This window comes from Ranitomeya variabilis, chromosome 1 (assembly GCF_051348905.1).
Source record: "Ranitomeya variabilis isolate aRanVar5 chromosome 1, aRanVar5.hap1, whole genome shotgun sequence".
NCBI classification, from domain to species: Eukaryota; Metazoa; Chordata; class Amphibia; order Anura; family Dendrobatidae; genus Ranitomeya; species Ranitomeya variabilis.
In genome coordinates, this window is record NC_135232.1 from 268,293,344 (window position 1) to 268,311,958 (window position 18,615).

The following is an 18,615-nucleotide window of genomic DNA, read 5'->3' on the forward strand; positions in this document are numbered from 1 at the left end:
TCAGCCAATTTACATAGAATCGAGCAATACAATGAAAGGTTAGCATAATTGATTTATCTGAGTCTGTGACATGACTTTCCCTGGCAAAGGTAATTACATGAGTCAACAGGAAATGTAAACCTACACTCCTTAACCCCTTTCTGCCACTGGACGTACTATTCTGTCCATGTGGGGTGGCCCCTAATTCCCAAAGACGGTACAGTACGTCCAGCGCTATCGGCCGCGCTCACGGGGGGAGCGCGGCCGATCGCGGCCGGGTGTCAGCTGCCTATCACAGCTGACATCCGGCACTATGTGCCAGGAGCGTTCACGGACCACCCCCGGTACATTAACCTCCGGCACACCGCGATCAAACATTTGCCCCCAAAAATATCAACTCTACGTGTAGTTCAGAAGTTATTCACGTAAATCGCTTATGTCGCGAATAAACAAACGCACTCAATCATACGTAAGTTCAATTTGAAAACAGGTACCCTTGACCACTAGTACTCAAAATGAACATCTCAATATCCTGAACAATATTTGCCCCAAAAAATATCAACTCTATGTGTAGATCAGAAGTTAATCACGTAAATCGCTTATGTCGCAAATAATCAAACGCACTCAATCGTACGTAAGTTCAATTTGAAAACAGGTACCCTGGACATTCATATGTTCATTTTGAGTATTAGTGGTCCAGGGTACCTCTTTTCAAATTAAACTTACGTACGATTGAGTGCATTTGATTATTTGCGAAATAAGCGATTTACGTGAATAACTTCTGAACTACACATAGAGTTGATAATTTTTTTTGCAAATATTGTTCAGGACATTGATATGTTTATTTTGAGTACTAGTGGTCCAGGGTACCTGTTTTCAAATTGAACTTACGTACGATTGAGTGCGTTTGATTATGTGCGACATAAGCGATTTACGTGAATAACCCAGGACCACAAGTAGTCAAAATAAACATCTCAAAGTCCTGATCAAAATTTTACCCAAACAATATCCACTCTATGTATAATTCACCATACATGAAAATCGAATAACTAACTAATATCTAATAGCTAACTGTAGACTAACTTGAATCCGGTCCATGAAGCCACAATGTGACACCGTGCAATTAACCCTAATGGAGCCATAGGCAGCGCAATAGGTGAGAGCTTGGGGCGGGCGAGGCTCCGTGCCGTGGGCGTGGGCACTGCTGAGTAACCGGAGTCCCTTCCCGGAGCCTCTCACTGCCGAGTGCAGGACTGGTGTGTCATCATGTCGGCACTGACCTTGTACTTGGACCTGCTCTCCCAGCCCTGCCGCGCGGTGTACATCTTCGCCAAGGCTAACAACATCCCCTTTACACACCAGGAGGTGCTGCTGTTCCGAGGTCAGTCGGGGGTCTTGTGATGTGGGTGTGGGGGGCAGTTCTTGGCAAGAATCTTCGGAGACTTGCAGCTGCTGCAATGGTGGATTAGCCGTGTTCTCTGAATAGATGGTGTCAAAAGTGTGCGGGCTGATGTAAAGGATGTAGCTGGGTCAGAGGTGACTGTCCTCTGTGGCCCCCAGGGGCCCCTACACCGCAGCCTTGTAAGTCAGTGATATGGTAGATGATCATTGTACCGAGGAGTTCATAGTGCGGCAACGGCATAAGGGGCACAGATCGAGTGTCCGTGTGCTGTACGCTATTCCATCTTGGCGTTGTGCTTGGTGATATAAGGCTGCTTTTACACTAGCGTCGGCACGGGGCAGTCGCTATGCGTCGGCTCGACGTGCCGACGCACGTTGTGAAAATAATGCCCGACGTGGGCAGCGGAAGCAGTCTTATGACGCTTCCGCTGCCCCATTGTAATGTCCGGGGAGGAGGGGGCGGAGTTGCGGCCGAGCATGCGCGGTCGAAAATGGCGGACACGACGCACAAAAAAAGTTACATGTAACTTCTTTTGTGCCGACGGTCCGCCAAAACACGACGCAACCGTCGCACGACGGATGCGACGTGTGGCAATGCGTCGCTAATGTTAGTCTATGGGGAAAAAACGCATCCTGCAGACAACTTTGCAGTATGCGTTTTTTTCTCCTAAACAAGGCATTGCAACGTACAGCCAACAACGCTAGTGTGAAAGTAGCCTAAGGCTTGCATGCTGCTCGGCAGTGGAAATCCATATGATTGAGTCAGCTGAGTTACTGAACAGAGTTCATAGCTGAGTTATGGAATGGGCACATGTTAAAGGGAACCTGTGGTGCCAAAATCCGCTGTTAATCAGCAGGTTAACGGCTTTCTTAAGCCATGCGGCCGCCACACGGCGAACCACACTGACAGGAGGAAAAGGACTTTATCCATCCCTGCAACCTCCGGCTTCAGTCACCGCTCAGTAAACTGCGCCCCAACGCTGACTGACAGGCAGGGCCGGTTTTATAGAAAGTGAGGCCCCAAATGCTAACACATTGCACCGTCATACAGAAACGTTTCAGTTGTATTTACATGCGCTGATTTCCAGCCGTTAAATAAGTGTGATTGACAGTATTGAAGTCGTTTGACGGTTGTTCCCAAGTTTCTTTACACCGACTGAGGAAGAATGACTTGATACAGTATAATTATAATGCAGGTCCCATATAAAACTTATAGCATAATGCACTCCCCATGGTCATTGATAGAGTACAATGCAGCCTCCTCATAGAGTATAATGTAGCCCCCTAGGAGTATGATGCAGCCCCCCTCATAAACTATACTGCAGCCCCCAACAAACACAGTATAATGCAGGCCCCCCACACCCAGTATAATGTTGCCCCCTCAGAATACACTGCAGCCCCCCTCAGATTATAATGCCACCCCCATGATAGTATACTGCAGCCCCACTCATAGAGTATAATGCAGCCTACCCACACACATAGTATAATGTAGCCTGACACACACACACACACAATATTGAAGTTGTTCGACGCTTGTTCCAGAGTTTCTTTACACCGGCTGAGGAAGAGTGACAGGTAGTCCTTGATACAGGTACCATATAGAACATATAGCATAATGCACTCCCCATGGTCCTTAATAGAGTAATGTAGCCTCCCCAGAGTATACTGAAGCCCCACACAACAGTATACTTCAGCCCCCCCTCAGAGTATACGGCCTCCCCCCTTAGAATACACTGTGTTTGTGTGGCTGCATTAGTATACACAGTATAATGCATCCCCCTTCATAGACTAACTGTACTGCAGGACCCCCACACACAGTATAATGTAGCCCCCTCAGAGTATAATGCAGCCCCCCACACACAAACTATACTACAGCCCCCACAGAGTGACAAAGTATAATGCAGCCCTCCTCATCGAGTATAATGTTAGCCCCCCCGCATAAACCTGAAAGAAATATAGCGGGGGTCTCATGGCCTCATGGACCCTGTCATTTAATATGACTTTCTGTCAGAAGAAAGGTCAAATAAAGGTCAGGTCAGTCATCTCTGAAAGTGTGACACTGGTTTTATCCAGTTTTTTCTGGTATGTTTGGCAGCTATTGTAACGGTTTTCTATTGGCTGTTAGCAGCTTTGCCGCTCTTTTTTTGAATATATAAACACCTGTTTTGTGGTATCTGGTCATTCTGTCAGCGGAAGAAGATAAAGAAGACCCCACCCTCCCTCCCCTGAATTCTTGTAATTTTACTGTCGTGTAGTTTAATTGTGGGAAAATCACCCATGTCTGGGTGGATTGGTTTATTGGAAAAGTTTGGTACTTTGGTTTTATAATTTATGGAGTTTATTTATTGGTGATTAATTAATTTATGTAACCCTAAATAAACTACACGGCCATTTTTATCCACAATTAAAGCGTTTTGTGTTTTTATTGTATGAATGGGTTCTATGAGGCCATGCAGTCCCCCCATACACAGTATAGAGCAGCGCCCTGTGCAGTATAATGCAGCCCCCCAGACACGCACAGTATAGTCCTTTTGTCTGCCCTTATTCACACACTGAAGTCAACATTGACACATGGTAAGGTTTTAATATTAGTGTAGGACCGTCCCGATCAGGGTCACCTTGTCGACGGTGGGATGGCTTTTATGCTATTTTTTATAAAAAACAGTGTTACTAAGAACTGTTATTTAAATGCACTTTTGCTTTTTCCTTATTTAGTTACAGCAGGGTTTTTGCTCATATTCTCTTGAAAACCGAAGAGAAAAGAATGCGATCAAAGAGGCCAGTATAATACAAAGTAACAAAACTTTATTTATACAAATAGTATAGCAGAAATTAACAGTGGGTACTCACACAAAAACACATGTGCTGTCTAACGAATGAAAAAACGCGGGACATGGACTGATGGCGGCATAAATAATCAAAATATGTATATATCTGAAGTTGTATGACTAAAAATAACAACCCTCATAATAATAAATAATTATGGTGAGTCCAAAGGGATCACTATAATGTTTAAATGGCCGAAAATGGTGTAATAATAACATCAATAGACAAATCTGTCAATAATGCTGCCGTAAGTAGGTTGAGAAACATAGCGTACCTTATGACCACCAAAGTAATAGAGTGAGGGAGCCAGCCATCCAGACCACGTCACCCCGACGCGCGTTTCGGCAGAGCCTTCGTCAGGGGGCATATTCTCTTGTAGTTTTTTTTATACACAATGTAGTGCAGCCCCCCCCCCACACACACACGCAGTATAGTGCAGCCCCCACACACATGGTATAGTGCAGAGACACACAGACTATAATGCAGATACACACAGTGTAGTGCAGCCCACACAGTACACACATATACAAACACACACAATTCTCACCTCTCCTCCTTGTTCCCCACGCTGATCCAGGCTCTGCCTTCGGTCTTAGTAAGCTCCACTCCTGGCACAGCGTGGCGCACGATGATGTGACATCATCGTGCACTCCCTGAGTCACAAGCAGAGCGGGACTGATGGGAGAGGGAGCGTCAGCTGACGCTCTCTCCTCCATAACTGCTTTCAACTGTATCGGCGTCTATGATGCGTATAACTTGCATGTCCAATGGAGGGGTGGAGCTGGGCCCCATAGCGGCCGCGTGGTTTGCTGCTATTAGCGGCAATCCACTGGCTGGGGGCCTCTGGAGGAGAGGGGGCCCTAGGCAGCTGCCTGGTCTCCCTGCCCCTAACCCGGCCCTGCTGACAGGCAGCACATGAGTGCAGAGAATGCAGTTAACCCCATGTCTACAGGTTAATAGCTTTTTTTTACATGACAGGTTCCCCTTAAAGGGGTTGTCTGGTCTTGGGATACAAGTCTGGACTGCGCACTGTGAGGATTCTCCTGTGGCGGGTATGTAGCCACAAGTATCTCATTTGCAGCGACACAGTCACGTGCCGATTAGATGGTCGTGGCCTTAGAATGGCTATAGACTTGTACCCTAAGGCCAGACAATCCCTTTAAATATTTGCTGCAGACATTTCTGCACCAATAAGGCTGGTTTCACACTTGCATTTCGTTGCACTGTGGATGGCAGCGTACTTCCTCTTGTTTCCTCCGTGAAGCTCCGCCTACATCCTGCATTTCCCTGTGTACCTATCTTTAATATTGGGTATGCAGGGACATGCGTTGTATGCGGATGTGTCCGCATGCGGCAATTTGAGGTGTGCAGTGATCACACGGGAACGCAAAATTTCGCACAGATCAACTGTGTATAGCAGAAATGCTTACTTGCTATGAGTGCCGACATCAGGGTGGCGCTCATCACAATCTGGCAATGACAACCATAGAGGTCTGCTATAGACCTCTGTTTGTCATGCCGACCCATCGGTGACCCGCAATCATGTGACTAGGTCACCGATGGGTGGGATTAGTGATGCGCTTCCTGTAAGCACAAGTTAAATGCTACTGGGAGAGATTGACAGCAGCATTTAATTAGTTAACAGCAGCGGGTGGATCGCAGCTTTTGCAGGCACATGTCAGCTGTACAGATCAGCTGACGTGCTCAGAGAGGTGTAGACTCCGTGCCGGAGCTCACACCAAACAGGGGGAGTCTGGCATCAACGTACTATTACACACATGTCGAAAAGGGGTTAAGATCGTAAGAATGAGGATCCTGCAACCCCTTTGTATCCTCAGACGTGCCCCTGCAGACCTCCAAAAATGTTTTATACTTGCCCCATGCTGTGTGTAAATTGCACGGTACGTTCCAATGGGTTTCTCCATGTTAACAGTGCCACCCCGGTCCCTTCAAACGCCACTGCTTATAAGTGCATGTAAGTGGGTGACGTCTCTCCGCCATCCACGTAGTGCTTAGTCTCGCGCATGTGCAGTGGGTTACTGGCTGTTCAATAGGGCACAGTGAGGTGCTCCTGTGCAGCTCTCTGATTCCACTGTGAAGATACGTGCACACGCTGCGGAATTTTCCGCAGCGCATTTGCAAAATCCGCAGTGCAAAACCACTGCGGTTTTCACTGCGGATTTTTGTGCGGTTTCTTCTGCGGATGCCTCTGCGGGTTTTCAACTGCACTTTCCTATTGGTGCAAGTTGAAATCCACAGCGGAATCCGCAGAAAGAAGTGACATGCGTCTTCTTGTTTTCCGCAGAGAATCCGCGCGGATTTTTCTGCATCGTGTGCACTGCGGATTTTGTTTTCCATAGGGTTACATTATACTGTACACCGTATGGAAAACTGCTGCGGATCCGCAGCAAAATCCGCAGCGTGTGCACGTAGCCTGAAAGTGCGAGACTTAGGGCACTACATGCATGACTTACACAGGCGGCTTTTGGAGGGACTGGGGCGACGCTGACCACAATATGGGGACACCTGTTGAAATTTTCATAGAGCACAGGAAAAGTATAAAACACATTTTCGGAGGTATGCAAGGGCACGTCTGAAGATATAAAGGGATTGCAGGAACCTCATTCTTATGATCTTAAAGGTGATGGGCAGAGTTTATAAACAAAAATGACTGGTTCCCATTAATGTGTGCACATAGCCTAAGGGTACTGTCACACAGTGCAATTTTGATCGCTACGACGGCACGATTCGTGACGTTCTAGCGATATCGTTACAATATCGCTGTGTCTGACACGCTACTGCGATCAGACATCACGCTGCCTGCCGGCCGGAAAGCGAGCACAGCGGTGACGCGGTGACGTCACCGCTCTGCTTTCCGGCTATGGTGCTTACACAGTGCAGAGAAGCTGAGACGCCGGAGGACAGACACCGGAATGTAAGTATGTACTGTTTGTTTTTTTAACGTTTACGCTGGTAACCAGGGTAAACATCGGGTTACTAAGCGCGGCCCTGCGCTTAGTTACCCGATGTTTACCCTGGTTACCCGGGGACTTCGGCATCGCTCCAGCGCCGTGATTGCAAAGTGTGACCGCAGTCTACGACGCTGCAGCGATAACCATACGACGCTGCGACGTCACGGATCGTGCCGTCGTAGCGACGAAAATTGCACTGTGTGACAGTACCCTAAGGGTATGTTCATATGCAGCATTTTTGCTGTATGTTTCTGCAAATGTAAAGCTGCATTTTACAGTACCAGTAAAAACTGAGATTTCAGAAATTTCATGCACTCACTTGTCTAATTTCCTGACTGAATTTGAGCACTGCAGTGTTTTCTAAATTTGCAGCATGTCAATTCTTCCAGCATTTTTGCAGCATTTTGTCACCCATAGAAAGCAATGAGAAAAAGAAGAAAAAAAAAAAAAACGCAACGGTGTTGTTGACTAAAACCTAACTTTATTAAAAGGGGCATCCGGTCTAAGATGAATAGGCTGCAGTCTCTCTGTGTGACTGCAGACTTTTGAATCCTCCCAGCACTGTACTCTGCGAGGACTCACCGTTCTCTGTCTGAGGAACAATATCCATACTCCGGGCAGAGGCCGTCTAATGGGTGCCGGCCACTTGTATTGAATTTGTAAGGGTATGTTCCCACGGGCAGTAAACGATGCGGGTAGCACGCTGCGTATATCCCCAGCCGCCAACTCACAGCGGCCAGATGTTACAGCATAGTGGAGGGGATTTCATGAAGATCTGGAGTGACCCTTCACGGTTGACTCAGTGATTTTCAAATTGATCCACAGGGCGTTGCCGGCAACTGAAAATGACCAGACAGAGACGTATGTCTCTGTTTGGGGGGATCGAGCAGATCTATGACCCCCGTTTATTGTGTCACACTTTTCATAATCTTAGAAGATATACTTCAACCAATCAACATAAGAACACGCTCACAGTTCTTAACCTATAAGAATGCAGTAACAGTCTGTACGTCAAGGTCTTCATAGAACAATACACCTTTAGTCTCATGTCTTGTTCAGGTTGAAACAATCAAGGTCTCATAACAACTATGAACTTTTACTTAGTAACAAAAGTTATCTCACAACAGCAAGAGGGAGTCGAAAAGCACAAAATGAAGCCTGCTTTAATTTTTCTTAGTTTAACCCTTCACATCATCTCCACTATGCGTGCAGGGACGCCTCCGTCTTCCCTGCATACCCTGACATGCGGCACGTCTTTCCAGACTGCAGCATGCCTATTTATCTTGCGGAGATGCTCCGTCTTCGCAAAATAAAATCACCCATGCAATGTATAGGATGTGGTGATTCCGCATGGTTCAATGAACACATGCAGAATCACCACGCATACAAAAGCCGGCAGCGCTTTGGACGCAGCGGATATGTGCTATGTCCAAAGCTCTGCCAATACTGACCGTGGGAGCATACCCTAAGATAAAAAATGTGAAATTAAAATTACTGTATATATGTTATATCCTCATAATGCGATACTGATAGCAGCACATACTGTGCCCAAATTGTGAAGATGAACAGGTGTAATGATAAATCACGGTAGTATATTTCTGTAAATGTCCTGATCTCGATACAGAATATTTGGATCCTTTTTTTAGGAGATCAGCTGAAAGAAGATTTTGGCAAGGTGAATCAACTTCGTAAGGTGCCAGTTCTCAAGGATGGAGACTTCACAATGGCGGAGAGGTAAAGAATCATGTTAACCCCTTTTGTGACAGCCAATTTTGTACTTAATGGCCAGGCCAATTTTTACAATTCTGACCACTGTCTCTTTATGAGGTTATAACTCTGGAACGCTTCCATGGATCCCGGTGATTCTGAGATTATTTTTCTTTACATATTGTACTTCATGTTAGTGGTAACATTTCTTCAATATGACTTTGTTTATTAATGAAAAAAACGGAAATATGGCAAAGTTTGAAAATTTTGCAGTTTTCAAACTTTGAATTTTTATGCTCTGAAATCATAGAGATATGTCACAAAAAATTCTTAACAAATCACATTTCCTACATGTCTACTTTACATCTGCACAATTTTGGAAACAAATATTTTTTTGTTAGGAAGTTATAAGGGTTAAAAGTTGACTTTGAGGGGTGTACATGGCAGAAAATACCCAAAGTGACCCCATTCTAAAACTGCACCCCTCACGGTGCTCAAAACCACATTCCAGAACTTAATTAACCCTTTACATGCTTCACAGAAACTGAAGCAATGTGAAAGGAAAAAAATGAACATTTAGCTTTTTTTTTCACAAACATTTTATTTCAGAACCAGTTTTTTTTTGTAAAAACAGAAAATGAACCAAAAAATTTGTTGCGCAATTTCGCCTGAATACGCCGATACCCCATATGTGGGGGTAAACCACTGTTTGGGCGCATGGCAGAGCTCGGAAGGGAAGGAGTATTGTTTGACTCTTTCAATGCAGAACTGGCTGGAATTGAGATCGGATGCCATGTCGCGTTTGGAGAGCCCCTGATGTTCCTAAACAGTGGAAACCCCCCTCAACTGACACCATTTTGGAAACTAGAACTCCCAAGGAACTTACCTAGATGTGTGGTGAGCACTTTAAACAGCCAATTGTTTCACTAAAGTTTATAATGTAGAGCCGTGAAAATAAAAAAATCATTTTTTTTCCATAAAAATTATTTTTTTTAGCCCCCAATTTTTTATTTTCACAAGGGTCACAGAAGAAATTGGACCGCAAAAGTTGTCCAATTTGTCCTGAGTACGCTGGTACCCCACATGTGAGAAAAAACTACTGTTTGGGCACACCTTGGGGCTCCGAAGGGAAGTAGTGATGTTTTGGAATGCAGACTTTGATGGAATAGTCTGCGGGCATCATGTTACATTTGCAGAGCCCCTAAACAGTAGAAACTCCCCACAAGTGACACCATTTTGGAAACTACACCCCCCCAAGGACCTTATCTTGATGTGTTGTGAGAACTTTGAACCCCCAAGTGTTTCACTAAAGTTTATAATGCAAAGACGCAAAAATAAAAATTATTTTTTTTTTCCACAAAAATGATTTTTTTTTTAGCCCAATTTTTTTTTATTCTCACAAGGGTCACAGGAGAAATTGGACCGCAAAAGTTGTCCAATTTGACATCAGACGCCATGTCGCATTTGGAGAGCCCCTGATGTGCCTGAACAGTGAAAACCCCCAAATTCTAACTCCAACCCTAGCCCCAATACACTCCTAACCCTAATCCCAACCCTAACCACACCCCTAACCCTAATCCCAACCCTAACCACACCCCTAACCCTAATTGCAACCCTAACCCTAATTCCATCCCTAACCCTAATTCTAACCATAAACGTAATCCTAACCCTAACTTTAGCCCAACTCACTTAAGCTCAACTCTAACCCTAATGGAAAAATGGAAATATATATATATATATATATATATATATATATATATATATATATATATATATATATATATATATATATATATATATATATATATATATATATATATATATATAATATTTTATTTCGTTATTGTTCCCTATCTAAGGGGGTGATTTTTTATTTTGATCACTGTGAAAGTTCTATCACAGTGATCAAAATGAACCAATAGAAAAAATCTCCTATTGGTGCCGGCCGGCAGATCTAGGCAGGTGCACTGCGCATGCACCCGCCATTTTCTTACCAGAAGAAGACGTCAGCCGCCAAGACCATGGAGAAATTCTGACTCTGGGGGGGCACCATACATTTTTTTTCCACATCGCCGTTATGTCGCCGTGGTTTAAGTACCCTTAACTACCGCCATTAAAAGGCGTATTGCCAGTCGTTAAGGGGTTAAAGCAAATTTATCAAACTTATTTTTTTTTTTTAAATTCTAAACTATGTAAATATACTTTTTAAATAATTGTAGATTTTCTTTTTTTTACGTGAAAAACTGATGCAACAGGGCTGGATTTGTGCAGAAGTAATTATGAATGGAGAGGAGGTGATGTTAGATAATCAATTAATTTTTTTTTTTTTTTTATTTTTTTTTTTACTGAACATGTTATTGGAAATAAAAATAAAACAAATATCCTCCTCTGTCCCACCCCATGTAAAGTCTATTTCTGGAGGACCTGTCCCCTGTTGTATAGCCTAGATAAGTTTACTTAGTTATCAGTTCTAATTCCACCATTAATATATACATGTATATACTATACAAGTATAGTTATGTACATTAAGTATGTGAATGGTTTCCAGAGAGCGTATCTCAGGAAAAAAAAAAATGTGAATGGTTTCCAGAGAGCGTCTCTCAGGAAAAAAAAAAATAAAGGTACCGTATATACTCAAGTATAAGCTGAGGCGCCTAATTTTGCCACGGAAAACTAGGTAAGCTTATTGACTCGAGTATAAGCCGAGTATGCATTGTCCCCTTAACCCTGTCCTGGTATGCGAGGCTCCCCTCTGTCCTGTCCTGGTATGTGTGACCCCTCCCGTCCTTGTATGCATGCTTCCTATTACTAAAAAACAAACATCCTACTCACCCTCCAGCATGCTCTCTCAGCACCTCGTTCTGGCTTCCAGCAGCTCTTCCTGTGCCCGAGCGTTCAAGTGGTACCGCTCATTAAGGTAATGAATATTCCCTCCACGCCTATAGGAGTTGAGACGAGTGCATATTTATTACCTTAATGAGCGGTACCATGTGATCACTCAGCACAGGAAGAGCTGCTGGAAGCCAGCACCAACGAGATGTTGCAACGGAAAACTGGGTAAGCTTATTGACTCGAGTATAAGCCGGGTATGCATTGTCCCCTTATCCCTATCCTGGTATGCGTGGATCCCCCCGTCCTGTCCTAGTATGTGTGGCTCCCCCCTTCGCTGTCCTGGTTTGTGCTGAAAAACTAGGCGTATATACGATATTTTACATAAAAAATAAAATAATCGCTCGGATTGGATTTTGTTTCTCTCAGATGGCAGTTCTCACTCATTATTACTACAAAACGGAGTAACAGTATATTACCGTACATTTAGAACATTGGGATTGCATAGCAGATGCTACAAATCCATGTTTAGATCACTTCCTAACCCTTATAATCTTGGATTAAGTTGCTGTTACATTTTCATTTATGAATTAGATTTACTGACTACACATTGTAATTACTGTGTATTTTACAACGGGAATACAGCAGAAGATAACCCCTAAGGCTACGTTCACACTTTGCGGTTTTTGCTGCGTATCCGCAGCGGTTTTGACGCTGCGGATCCGCAGCAGTTTTCCATGCAGGGTACAGTACAATGTTACCCTATGGAAAACAAAAAACGCTGTGCCACGATGCGGAAAATTCATTGCGGAACCGCTGCGGAAAAAAAGAAGGAGCATGTCACTTTCTGCGGATTCCACAGCGGTTTTCAACATGCACCAATAGGAAAGTGCAGTTGAAAACCCGCAGAAGAATCCGCATGAAAATCTGCAGTGAAAACCGCAGCGGTTTTTCACTGCGGATTCTCAAAAACCGCTGCGGAAAAATCCGCAGAAGAATCCGCAAAGTGTGCACAAGCCCTAATGCTCCAGAAAACTTTTTTTTTTTTCATTTACCCCTAACGGTATGTTTACAGGATTGTTGCAGAAATATCTGAACTCCTATTTCTGAATTCATGCTCTTGTTGCAGAAACCTCACCATTCACATCTATGACTGCAAGGAGTGTAAAACATAGCAACCCTTTCCCATAATAATTGGGCTGCGTTACCAACAAAACACACAACCTTACCAGGTTGTTTTGAATAAAAATACCAGGAAACGCAAGTGTTGGGTTAAGTGGGTTGGCCACAGCTTTTATTTAACCAAAATACACATTACATTTGCAGCGCCCCAGAGTCCTGGTCGTTGCAGTACTGTTGCTCCGCCACTAAGGGGGGCTACGGTACGTCTGATGGCACTGAAGGAGTTCATCTGACCAGGTATCACAGACACCAATACATTTCACAGTCTGGCCTCCAGGGGGAGCTAAGGGCACTATACATTAGGCCACTCCTCACAGTCTGGTAAAACTGGGGGTTAGATAGGAAGTTAGTTCAGAAAGCTGACTGGCTTGGAACCAGGCAACACCTTGTGGCAGAGGGTGTTGTAGGGGAAGATTCAGAGGGGTCCCTGTCAGGGGTGGGATCCTGACAGAGGCCTAGCAACCAGAGAGAACGTTACGGGACCGCGCCTGCACGATATAGCGGCGGTACCCCAAGAAAGGACAAGAAGCGAGGTTTATTGTGCTGAGTGAGAAACGAGATCAACGCAACAAGGAGAAACACCAGTAGGAGTCGTGCTGTAAGACGAGGCAACATCCTACTGAGGTGCGTAACCGGTGGCCGGAACGCCGAGGAAGTACTAAGCTCCAAGCAATACTTCAAACCTACGGCAGGACAGTCAGTTATAGGCAGGCTGTCTCACCCAATTGACCTAGGAAGACACAGGGGGGTAACAACAGGAGTGGGGCGACGCTAGAGTCCCGGAAGAGCTCCGAGCCTCCCCGTCATACGGGTGCGTCCTAACCATAACATCTGGGGGACATGGAAGAACATCAGAATCGAGTTGTGAGGGAACACGAGAAACAGACACAACAGTTGTGGGGTACTATCCCGTAAGCACAGCAGGGGAGGACCACAACACACAAGCGCTAGAAGGTAGGCACAGATTTCCACCTGCAAAGGGAACTCTGGAGGTGCCATCGGACCGGCCGGACTTGCGCAGCCCGGTTAACCGTATTCCGGATTGAGGATCCTGAAGCCTTCAGTAAAGAGGTAAAGAGACTGCAACCTGGTGTCCTCGTTATTTATTGTGACCGGCACTTCACCGCACTACCACCACCATCCACACCTATTATTGGGCGCCCCTCAGCAGGGTCACGGACCGGGTCTAGCCACCGTGACAATCCCAGAACAGAGACTGAGAGGCCCGGTACCGGGTACCCCTCGGCCCTGCGGCAGTGGGGGCGCTACACATTCATTACCAAAAATCATTCATCGTCCATTCCCATTTTTTTATGCTTTTATACCAAAAGAAAAACCAAAGGCCAACCGCTGATGCACAGCAAGCCTTGCAAGAAAGCCTCATCGGGCTTGGACGAGAACCGCCATGCTGTAACAACTAACAAAACCATAAATCTTGCTATAAACCGTTAATTTAACACACAAAAAATAAATGCGGGTGGGTGGGCTCTTCATACTCAGGTAAACTGGCTGAATGTCCGTTGGCGCTCTTTTGCCCTCTTATCATCCTTATCAAACCACACCCCTATTTGCATAGGGCAGCCCCATTATTTCCCACACTTTTACCTAAGGGTACCAACCAAACCTCCCTCACAGTCCTAGGACATTTCCATACTTAGTTCAAGGCCCTCAAGGAATAGATGCTCAGTTCTCACAATAATAGTGTGTGAACAATGTTTAATATTGGCTTTTTATTCTTCGTGTCCTTGGTACTTTTTTCTTTTAACGACTGCCTAGTAATCCAGAACATGTGATAATCCAGCAACTATCAGGCCTTGTCAATGCTGTGTACATAATTATATATTTACCCTAATAGTTTGTGCTTACTCGGCTTTCATTCTCTTTCCAGCACTGCAATCCTACAGTATCTAGCTAACAAGTATAAGACCCCAGATCACTGGTACCCATCAGACCTCCAGAAACGTGCTCGTGTAGATGAGTACCTGTCTTGGCAACATGCAAATACACGTCCACACTGTTCCAGAGTGTTTTGGGTCAAGGTAAATGTGTCTTTAAAATAAAGAGCCCTAATCGGGTGAATAGATTTTTGGAATATGGATAGGCGTTTGGGTGGCACGGTCATCAGTCTCTTCTGGTGGATTGTTTGCATTGTGTGGCATATGAAGAAATGGAGGCCACACTTGCTCTGAAGTGCACTATTTGGAGTGATGGCTGTCACAGCTTCTTTTCCTTTGAACTACCAGGGTTGGCCAAATGCTGTACTCTGCTCCGGCAGTACAAGAGTGAGACTGGAGCAGTGGGGCATATGCCCAGCCATCGTTTCATTTAAAGGGATTTTCCTACAAACAATGCACATTTTAATCAATAGATCTTGGAATAATAATAATTTGCACAATTGGATGTGTTAAAATAAAATGTTCCTGAGCTGAGATAATCTTATAAATGTGCCCTGGCTGCTTACTGTGTAATGGCCGTGTCTCACCGTACAGGGACATGGTCAGATCAGATCACAGCTCCTGGGCAGGGGAGGAAGGAAAGACTATACAGATATTACAGCATGGGATCGCAAATGATTCTTTCTGTAAGGTAAAACATTTCCCTGCCTGTTTTTAAACATGTTTTACCTCACAGAAAGAATCCGCTGTGATCCCGTGCTGTCCTGTCTGTATCCTCTCTTTTGCTTCCCCCCCTGCCCAGGAGATGTGGTATGATCAGACCATGTCACTGTACATTCAGACATCCAGTACACATCAGGAGCACATTTATAAGATTATCTCAGCACGGGAACGTTGTATTTAAACCCATCCAGTTGTGGAAATTATTATTATTTCAAGACCTATTGATTAAAATTTACTCTATTTGTAAGGAAAACTCCTTTAAGCAGAGCAATTGAAAGCCCCAGTGTCAGGATAACGGGATTCCCAGTGGAGGGCCCTCTAAGCAAGTTATTGTGGTGCAAGGTTGTTTCAGTAATTCTATGGGCATCCTGCCTTTTATATCTGAAATGCATACTGTCAATTTGTGATCATAAATTAATGTACATTAATATTTATTACAGTAGGATGTAGATTTAATAAATTCCAAGTACTCCTTCCTTTTTGTTCCAGGGCATGACTCCATATATCTTTGGTCATGAAGCCGCACCTGAAAATTTAAATCCTGCTCTATCCGAGCTTAATGGGACGTTGACAGCCATAGAAACTAAATTCCTGCAGGACAAACAATTCTTTGCAGGGGATGAGATCTCCATTGCGGATTTGGTTGCTATTGTAGAGATTATGCAGGTGAGTATATCGTATTTGCTCTATTTTGTTTTCCCCCTAAAATCTCTATTGGACATCCACTGCTCAATCATTTAGTTGTCCAGTAGTAGACAACCACATTTTAAAAGGAACGTGTGAGTAATTCCTGCTGCTCAAACACCGGCAGAATGAACGATTGCAGCCAGGTATAAAATTATATGTAACACTCCAGTGTTTCTAGAAGGTATAGTTTGAAGAGCCGGCCCAGAACAATAGGCAGATACGAGACTAGGCCTGGGCTGCCCCTGGCTGTCTTTTCCCAGCCCCGCTCCAGGTGATTGACAGGTCTCTTTAGTATTGAAAGACTTGTCAATTGGCTGGCGTGGTCCTGGGAAAAGACAGCCAGGTACGGCACAGGACTGGTCTCATCTCTGTCTATGCTCCCCGGTCAGTTCTTCAAACTATTTAGAAAATTATACCTGGCTGCAGTCTGTAGCCATATTCTCATACATGCTGCCTGTGGTTTGAAAAGCATAAATCGACCGACAGATTCCTTTCAATGCTTACTTGATCTTTAACTCCTGCAACTTGAGCAGTTGATAGTTTACAGAATGGCTTAAAGACATCCAATCTAGGGCTACCTTATTTTATTTATTTTTTCTTTTTTAGTAAGGGCGGGCTGCCCTTTTTTAGTTAATAAAAGAATGGGCAGCCCTAGACTGGTGATTTTTCTAACTATGAATTGTCAGAAGTCTGCAGAACAGACCCAAATGCCCCGGGGCTAAACTTTCTAGCAAAAGTTGGGCTTGAACATCCGAGTTGTGTGACCCCGGCATGCAGAAAGTATTCGATCAGCTTGGTTTCTGCAGCATGAATTGGATGTTCCCTTTAATATCTAGCATATTATTACAACTCTTTATTTACAGGCAATTGCATGTGGGGTTGATGTTTTTGAGGACAAGCCCAAGTTGTCAGCCTGGAAGCAAAGAGTGGAGGAAGCAATCGGAGCAGATCTGTTCAAAGAAGCACATGAGTCAATAACTCGTTTCAAGGAGCATCAGTCACTCCCTCCTGAGATCAAAGAGCGATTTAAAGCCAGATTAGATTATTTCAATCGCAAATAGCCATTCCAAAGGTTCCAAGCTCCTGTACGACTCGTCTAATAAATGAGCAGGGAAGTGATCTGACTACATGCTGATACATTTCATAAGTGAGCAGAATTATTAAATTAAAAAAGTATGTTAAAAGGACTTTTTTTTTATTGCATTGAAAGTACTATGATTCCAGCTCTATGCATCTATAATTTAGGATTCAGATATTTTCTGCTACATTGGATTATTTTGTTGCAGTTCTCCTATTTCATCATCCTTGCATAGCCATCTTAGTTTTCCCCAACTGCTATGTACTACGGCTTTATCCCAGCTGCTGACCTAATTCCACAGGAAAAGGAGCTAACTGTCTACTCAACTTTTACATATACAGTGGCGAAAAAAAAGTATTTAGTCAGCCACCAATTGTGCAAGTTCTCCCACTTAAAAAGATGAGAGGCCTGTAATTGACATCATAGGTAGACCACAACTGAGAGTCAAAGTGAGAAAACAAATCCAGAAAATCACCTTGTCTGATTTGGCAAGATTTGTTTTGCAAATTATGGTGGAAAATAAGTATTTGGTCATTAACAAAAGTTCATCTCAATATTTTGTTATATAACCGCAATTACAGTGGTCAAACGTTTTCTGTAAGTCTTCACATTGCTGGCACACACTGTTGGTGTTTTTTTTGGCCCATTCCTCCGTGCAGGTCTCCTCTAGAGCAGTGATGTGTTGGGCCTGTCGCTGGGCAACACGGACTTTCAACTCCCTCCAAAGGTTTTCTATAGGGTTGAGATCTGGAGACTGGCCAGGCCACTCCAGGACCTTCATATGCTTCTTATGAAGCAACTCCATCATTGCCCTGGTGGTGTTCTTAGGATCATTATCATGCTGAAAGACCATCCACGTTTCATCTTCAATGAAATCGCACATCAAATTTTGGGGTCCATTTTCGCCTGTTACCCTTAGGAAAATACAAAATTTGGGGGCAAAAAAATAGTTTTGTAGTAAAAATGTGATTTTATTTATTTTTCTTTTTTTATGGCTCGACGTTACAAACATCTGTAAAGCACGTGGGATTTCAGGGTACTCGCCACACATCTAAATAAATTCCCTGAAGGGTCTAGTTTTCAAAATGGTGTCACCATGGGGATACTCCATCTCGCGGCCCCATGAAACGCAAGCGCCAGGCCGCCATCATAGAGACCACTTGTCAGAATATCCGTGTCAGTGGAAAAGCTGGGCATGGGCCCATGGGCTGGTATCGAGTTATACCAAAAGATATCAGCACAGGATTTACTTCATGTGTATGGGGACAAAGGTAATAAAAAACGTATGCCATAATATCACTAACTTTATTGTGGCATACAATATAAAAAAAAATGC

The 18,615-nt window shown here is 44.2% G+C and overlaps 1 protein-coding gene across 1 annotated transcript; it reads left to right on the forward strand.

Annotated features, from left to right (window-relative positions):
• The first annotated feature begins 1,118 nt into the window (after nt 1-1,118).
• On the forward strand, nt 1,119-17,385 carry LOC143814697 (glutathione S-transferase theta-1-like). Its single transcript, XM_077293467.1, has 5 exons — nt 1,119-1,360; nt 8,825-8,912; nt 14,785-14,935; nt 16,004-16,180; nt 17,065-17,385. The coding sequence occupies exons 1-5, from the start codon at nt 1,246-1,248 to the stop codon at nt 17,260-17,262; spliced, it is 729 nt and encodes a 242-aa protein (XP_077149582.1). The 5' UTR covers nt 1,119-1,245; the 3' UTR covers nt 17,263-17,385.
• Nucleotides 17,386-18,615: the final 1,230 nt, after the last annotated feature.

Excerpts from the sequence above, each read along its gene's own strand:
- LOC143814697 (XM_077293467.1), top strand. The coding sequence starts at position 1,246 with ATGTCGGCACTGACCTTGTACTTGGACCTGCTCTCCCAGCCCTGCCGC. Across the intron at positions 1,361-8,824 it reads GGAGGTGCTGCTGTTCCGAG|GAGATCAGCTGAAAGAAGAT; the intron begins GTCAGTCGGGGG and ends TCCTTTTTTTAG. Across the intron at positions 16,181-17,064 it reads CTATTGTAGAGATTATGCAG|GCAATTGCATGTGGGGTTGA; the intron begins GTGAGTATATCG and ends CTTTATTTACAG.